This window comes from Quercus robur, chromosome 8, assembly GCF_932294415.1.
Source record: "Quercus robur chromosome 8, dhQueRobu3.1, whole genome shotgun sequence".
NCBI lineage: Eukaryota > Viridiplantae > Streptophyta > Magnoliopsida > Fagales > Fagaceae > Quercus > Quercus robur.
In genome coordinates this window covers 61,326,578-61,342,350 of record NC_065541.1, presented here as the reverse complement: position 1 = coordinate 61,342,350, position 15,773 = coordinate 61,326,578, and the positions used below count along the sequence as shown (strand labels likewise).

General features: G+C 39.2%; 1 protein-coding gene across 2 annotated transcripts in view; it reads left to right on the top strand.

The window, feature by feature from the left end:
- The window catches only part of LOC126697481 (heat shock cognate 70 kDa protein-like), a 40,858-nt gene extending 25,470 nt beyond the window's left edge, over window positions 1-15,388 (top strand). The window contains exons 2-3 of one of the 2 annotated variants that reach the window (XM_050394496.1): window positions 12,725-12,775; window positions 13,594-15,388. In XM_050394496.1, coding sequence (XP_050250453.1) covers window positions 12,725-12,775; window positions 13,594-15,236 — 1,694 coding nt within the window. In that variant the 3' untranslated portion in view covers window positions 15,237-15,388. The remainder of the gene's footprint in view (window positions 1-12,724; window positions 12,776-13,593) is intronic. The other variant, XM_050394494.1, reaches the window with a different exon arrangement.
- Window positions 15,389-15,773: the final 385 nt, after the last annotated feature.

Sequence of the window (15,773 nt, the reverse complement as noted above, 5' to 3'; positions counted from 1 at the left end):
CAAGCATAACTAAAGGAGTGAATTTTACCGTTCGAGGAGTTTTTTTGTCCTTCCTTTTACTCCTATCACTAGTCTGACGATCTGGGCACTCCCTTTTTCATCCTCTACGATCGTCCTCCTTCCTTCCCTTATCTCCTGGCCTTTCCACCTCCTTTATGGCAGCTAAAGCATCTTCAGCGTTCATGTATTTCTGTGCCTTCAGGAGCATCTCTACCATCGGTTTAGGTGGATTCTTCGTGAGTGAAACCATAAACTCTCTAGACTTCAATCCCGCTTTAAAGGTCATCAACTGCACCTTGTTGTCGACTTCATCCATTTCCAGAGTTTCCCGAGTATAGCATTTTACATACGATTTCAAGGTTTCTTTCTCCCCTTGTCTAATGGTGAGTAAGTGGTCCACTAGCCTCTTCGGGCGTTGTCCCCCGACAAAGTAGCACAAAAAGGTGTTGTTCAATTGCTGAAACTATCGATGGATGATGTTGGTAACTTTGTGAACCACTCCCTTGCAGCTTCTTTAAGAGTGGTGGGGAAGGAACGACACAGTATTTCGTCAGGAGGTTGTTGAAGGCCTAGTGTCGTCTTGAAGGTGTTGAGGTGGTCCTGAGGGTCCTTAAGTCTGTTAAACAGCTCAAGTTGAGGCAAGCAAAGCTTCGACGGCACAGGGCATTCCAAGACTGCCGTGGTGAAGGGCGAATCTGTTGCCCTGACCATTCTATCTAGGCTTCAGTCTGTTTTTTCCCTAGTGGCGTTCTTTAGCTCGTCCATCTCCTTCTCATCTCCTGGAAAAGATCCGAGTTTTGTTCATCTGAAGTAAGCGGCCCTCAACAGTCACTCCTTCTATGGCTATCTCCTTCATCCTCTTGATTGGCCCTAGACTGGTCCTCATTTTGTTGAAACTGTAGCCTTATTTCCTGATTCTTTCTAGTGAGCTCTTCGACGATAGCTGCAAGAGCCTGGACTTGTAGAGCTAATGCTGCAAAATCTTGGTTAGACTCCATCTAAATGTAGAGGTTAGTTGGAAATTACGCTTTCAAACCTAAGTACAAAAATGTCGTCCCCACAGATGGTGCCAAATTGATGAGGTAGAAATCGTCAGTATTTGTGAGTGCGTCCAGATGGAGCTGAGTCCTCATTTGTGTTTTGCAAGTATAGAAAGATGGCTCCTCAAGGTGGTCACTGGTGTGGTGTCTACCACAATGCCTCCGATGCTCAAGTCAGTGTAAGGAAACCTTTTGAGAATAATAGAATATCATAATGGATATGAGTGATTTTAGGTGTGTCTATGTACATAGTTTGTAACTGATTGAGATGTATATATACAGCTTTGAGGTTCCTAGCCGTTGGGGGCTTTAATTGTGGCTTTAGTGCCCTTTTTGTAACGCTTCAAGGCTTATGGATATAAGTTTTGATTAGGCTTTAACGGTCTGCCAACTGTTTAGTAACTGCCATGGGCATTGAATATTCTTATTAATGGTCCTTCTATCTTCGTTCGTGTCGCATCGAGATGGACAAATATATTTGATGATATGTCCAGATAAATTGAGTTCGTCAGTCCCATCAAAGACAATCCCAAAATAGACTGCCATTGCATACAACCTTCGAACCCATCACCTAATAGTGGCATAAAGGTGGAAGTCTCTCCTCCAATTCCTTCCACTCACCCGTTTCTGATGAAAAAACAGACATGGAACAATAGTCATCGTCTTTCGAACTAAAAATACAAACTATTTTAAATTGAAGATAACCAAAGTTGGTTGTGTCTGCGAGTAACCCACAATATACTAAGGTAGATCGTTTGGGATAAGGAAGGGTGACATGTTTCTTGGTCAAAGGATTACAAACGAACCATGTTGTTTTGTACATTACCATCCCAGCGTAAATGCAGCAAAGTAATAAACCATTGCAAGAATCAATAACCTCGACATCATCGTCGCTTTCCTTCTTTAAGAAATTGAACAAAGAATCTACAGAACGATCAGCTTCAGGTTCTATGAGAATAAAATTAGGGTCATCGTGACATTGACCACTCTCGTTGTGCCACCATTCCCAATCCATTCCAAAACTCTGGTGGTAGAACCCCGCGAAATTAGTTTTGCAATTACGGAAGTGTTTGGCTGCGAAGTCTGGCCTTCTTGTCAAGTTGTTGATGCCTTTTGATAGACTCCTGATGTTGCATACGTCTTTTGCTGGCAAGCGCGAGGGTACTTCCAATAAGATTTCCTCTGAGAATTTTGAGAAAACATCGGTTTGTTCTTGGTTGGTGATCGAGTTTTCACTGTCTATGGTAAGACTTGAAGATTGTTTTTCGCTTCTTACGGCTTTTTCCTTGCCCTTGCTCTTGCGCTTGCCCATGTTCTGTGCTCTTACGAGAATTTGATTCAAGCGTTTACACGATTGAAAGAAAGAACAAGAAATATATATTGTTGCAGGACTCCGTGCGAGTCAGGCTGTAATTGGCTTTTTTGTATTAATTCGAATCCGAATCGAAAACGAAACCGACTCAACTTTTTTTTTTTCTTTTTTTGGTCCTCTTTTTGATGAAGAAACCATACTCACTTTAGCAATTGGAATACCTGAACAGGAGTTCTATACTTCTGTTTTTTTTTTTTTAGGAGTTCTACACTTCTGTTGATTTCATATGTTTTCTATAAAAATAATAATTATTAAAGTAAGTACACACACACATATATATATATATATATATACACCGAATTTTAATTAAAACTAGAAATTTAATTATTAAATAATTTTAAATAACAAGTTATTTTCTTTAATTCACAAATTTTGAGTAAGGGAGATTTTTTTATTTTTTTATTTTTTATATGAGGAGTGTGGGGCCCAATAGTTTATGGGCCCGACTCGCTCGCTTATAGGGAGTCCACAGGCCCCAAACTAAAGGAGGCCAAGGCCCAAGCCCAAAAATAGTGAGCCCGATGTGGCCCAAAAATACGTCCGAGGACCGCTCAGTCCTCGGAGGACCCAGAATCCCATTGACGAAAGTGGAGTACAAGCAAACTTAAAAGATCAGAAAATATCTCAGGGAAATAGTCCTTAATACCCTTCATTAACATGACACCACACCTAACAGAGCCGGATTCTTAGGCTTTATGGACCATCTCCCATAATTTCGGGATTAGACTGATGGGACAAACCTCTGTCCTGGAAAAGTCGATCCTACACGTGGACGGGGGATAATGAACGTAGGCTAGTATAAAAGAAAACGCAAGGTAACAAAGTGAGGGATCCCCATCTCACTTCCTGAAAAAGACTCCAGGAATGAGAATGCCCGGATAGTATATACGCTCCACCAGGGATAACCCATCGACGGGTAATCGGAGAATACACTAGTGCTCCTCGGACATGATCCGAGGAGCCCAATCCCTCAATTCATAAAGTTAATGGGCTTAGATAACCGGACTAAAGCCTTTTCCAGTCTAGGTTTATCCAATGCCCGGCCTGTACTAACGTCCCGTGACCCAACTCCAGTCTTTCAAGCCCACTCTCTACAAAATTTATTGTGGGGGATCCATCACGCGCGAGCCCAACATCATCGTTGGGCCGCTTGAGAATCGTGTCCCTACAATTGGCGCCGTCTGTGGGAAAGGTTTGCGCGTTGGCGCGAGTGGCGCATAAGTCAGCTCTCTAGCAAGCAGAGATTCACGAGTCTTTCTCATCTTCGGCGACGTGCAGTTGTTGCTCCGCCATAAACTTCTGCTGGGGGCTACGCCTTGCACCGCTAACGGCGCGGATTTCTCTGGGGGCTTCCGACCCCAAGTCAGCTCCCCTTGTCATGGCCAAGGGGCTGATCTCCAAAAAAAAAAAAAAAAAAAAAAAATCTTACAAGTTTTGGACAGAACCAAGGCCTTGCATGGTCCTCAGACCCAAGCCTATGGGGAAACCAACTACTTAAAAGAAATATACAAGTTTTGGACAGAACCAAGGCCTTGCATGGTCCTCGGACCCAAGCCTATGGGGAAACCAACTACTTAAAAGAAATATACAAGTTTTGGACAGAACCAAGGCCTTGCATGGTCCTCGGACCCAAGCCTATGGGGAAACCAACTACTTAAAAGAAATATACAAGTTTTGGACAGAACCAAGGCCTTGCATGGTCCTCGGACCCAAGCCTATGGGGAAACCAACTACTTAAAAGAAATATACAAGTTTTGGACAGAACCAAGGCCTTGCATGGTCCTCAGACCCAAGCCTATGGGGAAACCAACTACTTAAAAGAAATATACAAGTTTTGGACAGAACCAAGGCCTTGCATGGTCCTCGGACCCAAGCCTATGGGGAAACCAACTACTTAAAAGAAATATACAAGTTTTGGACAGAACCAAGGCCTTGCATGGTCCTCGGACCCAAGCCTATGGGGAAACCAACTACTTAAAAGAAATATACAAGTTTTGGACAGAACCAAGGCCTTGCATGGTCCTCGGACCCAAGCCTATGGGGAAACCAACTACTTAAAAGAAATATACAAGTTTTGGACAGAACCAAGGCCTTGCATGGTCCTCGGACCCAAACCTATGGAGAAACCAACTACTTAAAAGAAATATACAAGTTTTGGACAGAACCAAGGCCTTGCATGGTCCTCGGACCCAAGCCTATGGAGAAACCAACTACTTAAAAGAAATATACAAGTTTTGGACAGAACCAAGGCCTTGCATGGTCCTCGGACCCAAGCCTATGGGGAAACCAACTACTTAAAAGAAATATACAAGTTTTGGACAGAACCAAGGCCTTGCATGGTCCTCAGACCCAAGCCTATGGGGAAACCAACTACTTAAAAGAAATATACAAGTTTTGGACAGAACCAAGGCCTTGCATGGTCCTCGGACCCAAGCCTATGGGGAAACCAACTACTTAAAAGAAATATACAAGTTTTGGACAGAACCAAGGCCTTGCATGGTCCTCGGACCCAAGCCTATGGGGAAACCAACTACTTAAAAGAAATATACAAGTTTTGGACAGAACCAAGGCCTTGCATGGTCCTCGGACCCAAGCCTATAGGGAAACCAACTACTTAAAAGAAATATACAAGTTTTGGACAGAACCAAGGCCTTGCATGGTCCTCGGACCCAAGCCTATGGGGAAACCAACTACTTAAAAGAAATATACGAGTTTTGGACAGAACCAAGGCCTTGCATGGTCCTCGGACCCAAGCCTATGGGGAAACCAACTACTTAAAAGAAATATACAAGTTTTGGACAGAACCATGGCCTTGCATGATCCTCGGACCCAAGCCTATAGGGAAACCAACTACTTAAAAGAAATATACAAGTTTTGGACAGAACCAAGGCCTTGCATGGTCCTCGGACCCAATCCTATGGGGAAACCAAGTACAAAGAAGACATCTTAAAAGTTTTGGACAGAACCATGGCCTTGCATGGTCCTCGGACCCAAGCCTATGGGGAAACCAAGTACAAAGAAGACATCTTAAAAGTTTTGGACAGAACCAAGGCCTTGCATGGTCCTCGGACCCAAGCCTATGGGGAAACCAAGTACAAAAAAGAGATCTTAAAAGTTTTGGACAGAACCAAGGCCTTGCATGGTCCTCGGATCCAAGCCTATGGGGAAACCAAGTACAAAAAAGAGATCTTAAAAGTTTTGGACAGAACCAAGGCCTTGCATGGTCCTCGGACCCAAGCCTATGGGGAAACCAAGTACACAAAAGCACCATCGGAGTTCCCTACTTCCCAGTCGATTGCTCGGATGGATTATTTAGAGATTATCAGCCTTAGACGGTGTACGCACGCTTATCACAGAATATTCAACTGTTATCCTGGTTAGTTTCCTAAGTTTGATTTATTATGAATTAGCGATATAATGCCTGGTAGTATTGATAAACTGGAGTTAGTTAGATTATGTTTCAAGCTATTGTGCTCTAAATATTCTGAAAGAAACGCACGCATGGGGCACACTCACTCACAAAGTAGTGTAGTCAAAGGAACAGTATCCAAAACAAGTAAGGAAATTTCCATTATCACTAAAACAAAGAAATAGTACAACGTACAATGAAAAGCTGGAATCAGTTTGCGTCAAAGTTCATTACATAACCGAAAAGAAAGGAAGATACAAGAGAAAAAAAAATGAAGCTGAGGAAGTAGGTCAGAGGAGAGGTTGGCTACAACCCCAGGACCTTGTTCTTCCTCAATACTTTCACATGCCCACAACTCAAACAGCAAAAGAGATCCAACTTGAGCCTGACACCGTTGAAGGAAAAGTGCAGGAAGTTGGAGGCTGAGGGGCTTTCTCTAAATATACGCCTGCCGCAAAGCAGAGGTGCTGATGGCGGAAAATCTTTCTTCTGCCACACCAAAATTCTGGCATGGACAAAACCTGCTTCGGATTTTGACTAAAAGAGGGAAAGATTCCCTTTGCCCTCGGTCGAAATGAAGTATTCTCCTGGACTTAAGCTTCCTGTGCCCATACCGTACTATTCTGAGTCTCATGAAGGCAGGGTGCATCTGCGGCGGAGAAAGTTCTTTCTTCCCAACCCTTGCCTTAAACATGTTATGCTAAGGGAGGAGAGCTCCGGATATGGAAGCTGTGATGTGGGAGAAAATCTGAAGGATTTGTGCGTATATAAAGCAACTTTCTCTCCCTCCCATTTATTTGAAAAGACAAGGTGATGGCAGTCAACTCACGCGGCGTCCCAAGGAACGCTACAGACAAAACAGTTCTGGCTCAACTTCCAACATCAACTGCAACCACAAGATTAAAGAGCCTCGTAAAGGCGCAGCTCGGTCACTGTGACATCAGAGAGTACCACGTGGCCAGAAGTTGCAGAAATATCTCTTAATTCATGGGCTAAGTGGATTCGTGGCCCCGGGCCCGCTTTGCGTGAGGGCCCAGGTACTGTGGCCCACGCCGAGCAATGGCCATGGCCGAGGACAACCCCTGCTCGGCGCCTTGGGAAATGCCTTATGAAAGGGAGAATCTGAACTCAAAGAGTCTTGGACAGAACCTAGGACTTGCATGGTCCTCAGACTCAAGCCTATGGGAAAACCAAGCACGAAAAAGATATCTTATAAGTCTTGGACAGAACCTAGGACTTGCATGGTCCTCGGACTCAAGCCTATGGGAAAACCAAGCACGAAAAAGATATCTTATAAGTCTTGGACAGAACCTAGGACTTGCATGGTCCTCGGACTCAAGCCTAGAGGGAAACCAGGAACATAAAAAAGATATCTTATAAGTCTTGGGCAGAACCTAGGACTTGCATGTCCTCGGACTCAAGCCTATGGGGAAACCGAGCACCTAAAAGAAAAAGTATAAGTCCTAAACAAAACCCTGGCTGTGCGAAGTCCTCGGACTCAGGCCTTTTGGGAAATCAACTACTCGGATGGAGAAGTTTCTCGGCTTAAATACTGGAAAAGGTTAAGGCCAGTGTGTTAAGAATATGGCGTAACGAACCGATGATCGTTAGCCTAAGGAAATTGCTCAGTGAAAGGGTGACATGTCCTCGGATAATTACTTCTTACACCTTATCAAGCACTTAGTCCCCATCGCGACAAATGTTAAAGTAAGTCTCGTTCCTCACTGGTCGGATTGTTATGTCGAATAATAATTTTGTTAAAGTTATTATGGCGTCTTTTTATTAGCAAGTATTTTGGCCTTAGTTGTCATTGGTTCAAATGCTATACTACTGTGCCGAGCAGAACTTGCAAATTTATTAAAACATATAAACAGAACATGCGAAATAGAATAACAGTAACTTTTATTAATATAAAAAAATTATTATTACAACGTACAAGAAAGGGCTTACACAAGCCTATACAAAAATGAACTGCCGAAGCAGTAATAACATCCGTAATACAGATAAGTAAACCGCCAGGTGTCTTTTGAAATCGCCTTCAAAGTCTCTCTGAAATCTTTGCCTCAGTACTGCTCATATCAGGATAAGAACCTTTTACAGAGAAGAAGGAGAAGGAAGAAGAATTGGAACACATGGAAGCACTTCAGCAAACTCTTGTCGCTGAAGAAAGCAAGGGAAAAAGAAAATGGAGGACATGAGTAGGAAGGAGGAGAAGAAGAGGGAAGCAATGAAAAGAAAGTAAAAGGAGCAAAAGAGGGAGAAGGGGAGCCATATTAGGTATGCTCATGAGAGAGCGAATGGAGATGACAAGGGAGGTTTTCGACTCAGTCACACCGGAAGTGAGGTGTGACGAGTCCCTGCTTCGGATTTTGGCTAAAAGAATGGGGAGGCAAATCTTGAGTCTCCGCCATCCTTGCCCTGACCGAGCCATCTCAAGTTTTGTTAGGACATGGTGTTTCTGAGAAAGGAAGGATTTATTCATGGCTGACTATTATAGAGGATGTATTATTGGATAAGGAATAACCATACGGAAGAAGTGAACTATGAGAAGGGCCTGAGGGATTCAGATATGAGAGAATCACCTTTTGTCTTCTCTCTTTATATAGGGGAGTAAGACGAGGGTGCGTAACACGTTCTGATCCCCAAGGAAATCTGTGAATAAATGTGCGTCCGTTTCATTCCCCCACGCTATCAGTAACCGTTAGATTGGGGAGGTCTCGTAAAAGGAAGATATTAAAGGCGTGCTACGGATAACCAAACGGAATAAGCGCATCACGCGTAAATCGAGGGAAATATCTTGTAGACCGGCGCATTCCTCGTGGAGGTGAAGAGTCGCCAACGTTGATCAAGGGCCGAATTAAATGAGCCGCAGTTAAGGCTCGGTATTACCAAAACCCACCTTTCCAACCAAGACGTTGGACAGCAGGGTTTTAAGGGGCTATTGTGGGGCCCAATAGTTTATGGGCCCGACTCGCTCGCTTATAGGGAGTCCACAGGCCCCAAACTAAAGGAGGCCAAGGCCCAAGCCCAAAAATAGTGAGCCCGATGTGGCCCAAAAATACGTCCGAGGACCGCTCAGTCCTCGGAGGACCCAGAATCCCATTGACGAAAGTGGAGTACAAGCAAACTTAAAAGATCAGAAAATATCTCAGGGAAATAGTCCTTAATACCCTTCATTGACATGACACCACACCTAACAGAGCCGGATTCTTAGGCTTTACGGACCATCTCCCATAATTTCGGGATTAGACTGATGGGACAAACCTCTGTCCTGGAAAAGTCGACCCTACACGTGGACGGGGGATAATGAACGTAGGCTAGTATAAAAGAAAACGCAAGGTAACAAAGTGAGGGATCCCCATCTCACTTCCTGAAAAAGACTCCAGGAATGAGAATGCCCGGATAGTATATACGCTCCACCAGGGATAACCCATCGACGGGTAATCGGAGAATACACTAGTGCTCCTCGGACATGATCCGAGGAGCCCAATCCCTCAATTCATAAAGTTAATGGGCTTAGATAACCGGACTAAAGCCTTTTCCAGTCTAGGTTTATCTAATGCCCGGCCTGTACTAACGTCCCGTGACCCAACTCCAGCCTTTCAAGCCCACTCTCTACAAAATTTATTGTGGGGGATCCATCACGCGCGAGCCCAACGTCATCGTTGGGCCGCTTGAGAATCGTATCCCTACAAGGAGTAAGAGAGATTTTATTAGTGCAGTATGTCATATTTATTGGAACTTTGAAATAGAGTTTTATTTAGAACAAATTATCTTAATAATTGTTTCTAGAAACATAGGTTTCTTTATAATTTGAAAAAAAAAATACAAAAAAGGAAACAATTATTAAGATAATTTGTTCTAAATAAAAATTTATTTCAAAGTTCCAATAAATATGACTTATTTATAATGAGATTGGAGAACTATGCGTACAAGATGAGGAATATCATCAATGATGAGAAGATTTGTGCCAAGCTTGACCCTGCAAGTAAGAAAAAGATTAAAGATGCTATTGAACAGGTGATTCAGTGGTCAGGTGGCTTTTGCACCAGCTCCAGGATTCAGAACTGTATGAAGACAATCTAAAATGGCTCCAGAACGTTTGAAAACCCATCAAATTGAAAATATATAAGACTAGTCATGTGAAAAACTGTGGATTTTTGAAAACTTATATGATAACTTAAAAAAAAAAAAAAAAACTATTTTGGTCCCTAAACTTTACTAAAAAATTGTTTTTCATTCTTAAACTTTAAAAAGTTTATTTTTAGCCCTTAAACTATTAAAAAGTTCATATTTCATCCCTAAACTTTTAACAATATTTTATTTATATCCTTAAACTCTACTAAAAGTTTGTTTTTCATCCCTAAACTATTGAAAAAAAAATAATTTTTTCATTCCTATTGTTGTCTCTAAACTTTTGAAAAAACTCTTTACAAAGTTTACAGATGAAAAAAAAAAAACTTTTTAAAGTTTAGGAACGAAAAAACAAACTTTTGTTAAAGTTTAGGGACCAAAATAGTATTTTACCAAAAAAAAAAAAATCAACTAAAAGTAAGAAAAAGATTCATTTTATATCATACATAAATATTGAAATAGATATAGATGTAGATTAGAAATTAATTTTTTTTTACCCTTTTTTGGTGGCCTTGTCCCCTTGGAATCCTACAATTTTTTTTTTTTTTTTTTTTTTTTTTTTTTTTTTTTGGGAGGATGCTAAATTACATGTCTTCTAAACGGAAAGGCAAACAAGCGAAATGGTGTTGAAGTTGGATAACCTGATTTTGGAATGTGCCTCAACTACTTTGTACTCTATCCACCTCAATGGTTTGGTATTAAGCTTCATTGGTTCCTCTTGAAAAATCCGACAAAGGGATCCCATTTCTCCATATCTCTTTCTTGCACAATACAAAATCTTCCAAGTGATCTCAAATGACTTGTAGCCAGTAGAGGAGTCCTCATCATAATAGATTATTTTTTTTCTTGATGATAAAATCCTCTTCTATTATTTTTATTTATTTATATAATATCTCAAATTTAAATCTTATTAATATATGAATTTAAAGTGAAATCACAAATACCTAACAAAAACCATTACAACTTAAATCAATTATGCATTTTTACATTAGAAATTTATATTATTCTTCACATTTTTATGTTTAAACGTAAATTAAATTTTTTTTTTGTCTATACATTTTTTAACACAATGTTATTTGTTATGTATTAGCACTAGTATCAAGTGCGCTAAATTCTAAATTTTAGCATTTAGCACACCAAACACAAAAAATCACATTCATAAAATATGTTAAATGCCAAATTTATTTGGTATTTGCTACAGTAACATTCTAATAATAGCATTGTATGGATAAATATTGTATAAATATTTAGTTACTTTTTTATTCAAAATTTTCTCTCTCTGGATTAATAATATTCAAACATTCTCTCTCCTCAATCTAAACTTTGGGAACAACAAAAAAGAAAGCATAAAGAAGAACTAAAAAAAGAATATTTAAATAAAATAATTTAAAAAAAAAAAAGTGATGAAGAATGTATTGTAAAGAGGTATGTTTAAATAGTTAAAACAATTTTTTAATATGTCAAAATAGTATTTATTTAGAACGTCTGACACTTAAATGCTCTAACCTTCATAAAAATTAGTGTACAACTCTATACATATGCACAAATATATTTAAAAATAATTACAATTATATATATAATATGATAAACCATTACATGTTTTAGAAATTTATGGCTTAAAAAATGTGTAAGTTGTAATTCTTATGATAACGTACCCTTAATGTGATGCACATTACGATAATGTGACATTAAAGTTTTTTGTTTATTTTATTTTTTCTAATATTATCATAATCTAAAATTACATAATATATTACATAATCTTAATCTTATTACCCTCCTAAACAATGTAATATTGTATTCTTGTATTAAGATTATATTAATGAAATATTACAATGCAATGTAACATCATAACGAACCAAATGCCCTCTAATTGGATCTAAACTCTTCAGTTTTTACACTTAATAATTCACTTGCTATAAAAACTAAAAAATTAGATGGAACACGACTCAAAATTGAATTTCAATTAAAATTCAATTTAGAATCTAATTGAATTAAGACTCTTTGATTTTTGTACCTAATAATTTACTTGACACACAAACTTAAAAATTAGATAAGACACGTGGCGCAAAATTAGACTTCAATTTAGAATTTAATTAGATTTTCTTTCAGTGTTGACTATATATATATTGAGAGTTTTTTTTACTATTTAGATTTTTTTTTTTACTATTTAACTTATTTTTACTACTATTTATAAATTCTATTACACTTTTTTATGTTATTTATGGATCTCAATGTACTATTCAACTAGCTTTCAACTTTATTTACAGTAATTTTCACACAAAAAATTTTAATTTCATCTAAATAAACTCCCTCCAAACAGGCTCTAAAATAAAAAGTAAAGAGAAAACACATCACTGAGGCTCTAAATAAAAAATAAAGAAAAAACACATCACTGAGATATGTGTATTATAAGTGTAGTAGGACCTTGTAAGGAAACTTCGAGGTTAAGTTTTATAGCTTGTCAAAAAAATAAAAGACACATCTTTTTTCTGCTTCGTTTTGCTTTACTAAAGGTATACTTTCAGCTCTGAAGTGCCTCATAGTCTACTTTCAGCTACTTCAGTTTCAGTTTACAAAAGTGTTTGGTCTTCTCGTTCCCGACGATTATGTCGAACCAAGGAGAGGGTCTGGCGATTGGGATTGATCTGGGTACAACGTATTCATGTGTGGCAGTGTGGCAAAATGAAAGAGTAGAGATCATAGTGAATGATCAAGGTAACAGGACCACTCCCTCTTACGTTGCTTTCACTCCTCTAGAGCGCTTAGTAGGTGATGCCGCCAAGAACCAGGTCGCCAGGAACCCCACCAACTCTGTCTTCGGTAATCTTCAAAGTTTTTTTTTTTTTTTTTTGTTAATGTTATTCTTTTTTGGGACCATTGTTAATGTTATTCTTAAGCACTTACTTTTCTACTCCCATTAATGGCCTTGAATAATAATTCCAAATATAATCATTTTTATTAAATTGTGATTGGGTCAGAAGAAAAAGATAGTCTTTCTAACTTTTTTTTTAAAAAAAATACAAAGATTTTTTTTTACCTCAAATTAACTGTAGATTCTATTACATCCGGAGAGAATCCATTAAGAAAGGGGATTTGAACTCTATACATTTCCGTTATAAACACTAAGAGATGTCAGTTGAGTTACCACTTGCCAATTGGACCATTGTAATCACTGTTTAATTTTGATCTTAAATTCTTAATACTCACCATTTAAATTGCTTTAAGAATGTTTAATAGCATTCATATCTCATAACGTCATCTATTAAGGGCTCTATGTCGGAGGATAAGAATTCACAACTTCAACAGTAAATTAAAAACTAATAACTTATTTCTATTTCCGAATCCATTATGAATTCTTTGCTTTAGTAACTTGTATTATAAGCTCTAATCAAAATTAAGATTTTTACTTGAGATTACAAGGTTGTCAACAGATGCTTCATGTGCCATATTTTGATTTTTTTTTCCCCCTCTTTTTATATCGTCTTTTTAGGCTCATGAGCTGAAAAATGTGCTCTTCTATTCCTTAAATTCATGAATAAAAAATATATTTGTAAGAAAAAAAAAAAAGTCAATATGTAATCTTGCTGCTTCTTGTGCTCCATTGTCGTGACAGTTTCTCTCTGCATATTACATTGCAGATGCAAAGCGGTTGATTGGTAGGAGATTCTCTGATCCCTTGGTTCAGAGCGATATCAAACTTTGGCCATTCAAGGTCATTGAAAGTTCTGGTGATAAGCCTATGATCGTGGTCAACTATAAGGGCGAAGAGAAGCACTTTGGTGCAGAGGAAATCTCATCTATGGTCCTAAAAAAGATGCGTGAGACAGCCGAAGCCTACTTGGGTACAACTGTGAAGAATGCAGTTGTTACTGTCCCTGCCTACTTCAATGACTCCCAGCGTAAGGCTACAAAGGATGCTGGAGGCATTGCAGGCATGAATGTCCTGCATATAATCAATGAACCAACTGCTGCAGCCATTGCTTATGGTCTAGACAAGATTGCAGACAGTATTGGCAAGAGAAATGTGTTGATTTTTGATTTGGGTGGTGGTACTGCAGATGTCTCACTACTTACCATTGAGAAAGGTGTCTTTGAAGTGAAGGCCGTAGCTGGAGACACTCACCTTGGAGGTGAGGACTTTGATAACAGAATGGTAAATCACTTTGTTGAAATATTTAAGAGGCAGTACAAGGTGGACATTGGTGTGAACTCCAAAGCTCTACGGAGGTTAAGAACTGCTTGTGAGAAAGCAAAGAGGATCCTTTCTTGTGCAATTGAGACTAACATTGAAGTCGATTCTTTATATAATGGTATTGATTTCTTTTCAACAATTACCCGCGCCAAATTTGCAGAACTCAACATGGATTTGTTCAGGAAGTGTGTTGATATTGTGGATAAGTGCTTGAGTGATGCTAAGATGGATAAGAGCTGCGTTGATGTTGTTGTTCTTTCTGGTGGTTCTTCCCGAATTCCCAAGGTGCAGCAGTTGTTGCAAGACTTCTTTGATGGGAAGGAGCTTTGCAAGAGCATTAATCCAGATGAGGCTGTAGCTTATGGAGCAGCTGTTCAAGCTGCAATCTTGACTGGTATGAAAAATGAGAAACTTCAAGACATTGTGCTCTTAGATGTCACCCCTCTGTCCCTTGGTGTAGAGGTTGTTGGAGAGGAGATGTCTATTATAATTCCAAGGAATACAGCCACTCCCACCGAGAAGGTGAGGAACTACACCACTGTCAATGACAACCAAACTTCCATATTGTTCTGTGTTTTCGAGGGAGAAAGAGCAAGAACTTTTGATAACAACTTGTTGGGACTATTTACTCTTCCTGGTATTCCTCCAGCACCCAGGGGTGTTGCTAGCATAAACGTTTGTTTCAATATTGACATTAATGGTATCTTGAATGTTTCTGCTAAGGAGATGACTACTGGTGTTATGAGGAATATCACTATCACAAATGATGAGTCAAGACTGTCTACTGAAGAGATTGACAGGATGGTCAAGGATGCAGAAACATACAAGGTTGAAGATGATGAATACAGGAAGAAGGTTAAGGCTAAGGCAGATCTGGAGAACTATGCCTACAACATGAGGAATACTATCAATGATGAGAAGATTGGTGCCAAGCTTGCCCCTGCAGCTAAGAAAAATATTAAGGATGCTGTTGAACAGGCCATTCAATGGTTAGATAACCTCCAGCTCGTGGATTCAGAACTGTATGACGACAAGCTGAAGTGGCTGGAGAACATTTGCAATCCCATCAGGAGTTATGGACAACAATAATAAATTTGAGCCAGACCCTTTCAACAAAATGATGATAGCTATCAGAGTCCATCGTAGCACCTTTTCATTTCAACCGATGTAGTGGTACGATCAATGTTACCACTTACCAGTGTTACTATTTTGTCTTTGACTACATATTTTTTTGCGTTCCAGTGTTTTCTTGTTGGTTATTTGTCATTTTCAGGCAACGGTTAGAAAATTTGAAGACGTGTTCACTGATAAGGATTTAGGTTCAGGCCTTCAACCCATGGTTTGGTGTCGTTGAATTCTAATTCATTATACAGCTACACAATCGAATTTGAAAGGAGTGAAGTGTGAACAGGTAAAAATAAAACGAAACTGGGTAAAGTAGAGAAGTACTACCTAGAAAAGCTCAACTGAAGTAAAACAAAACACCAACAAATTTTGAGCCTTGTTCAGTGAGTAAAATCAACGAACAGCAAAACACAAAGGGTGTAAAATCTTCCTAAATCTTGCAGAAACAACAAAAAAGTAAATGTGGATTTCACTAAACACCAATTTCTTTAAACTGATTTT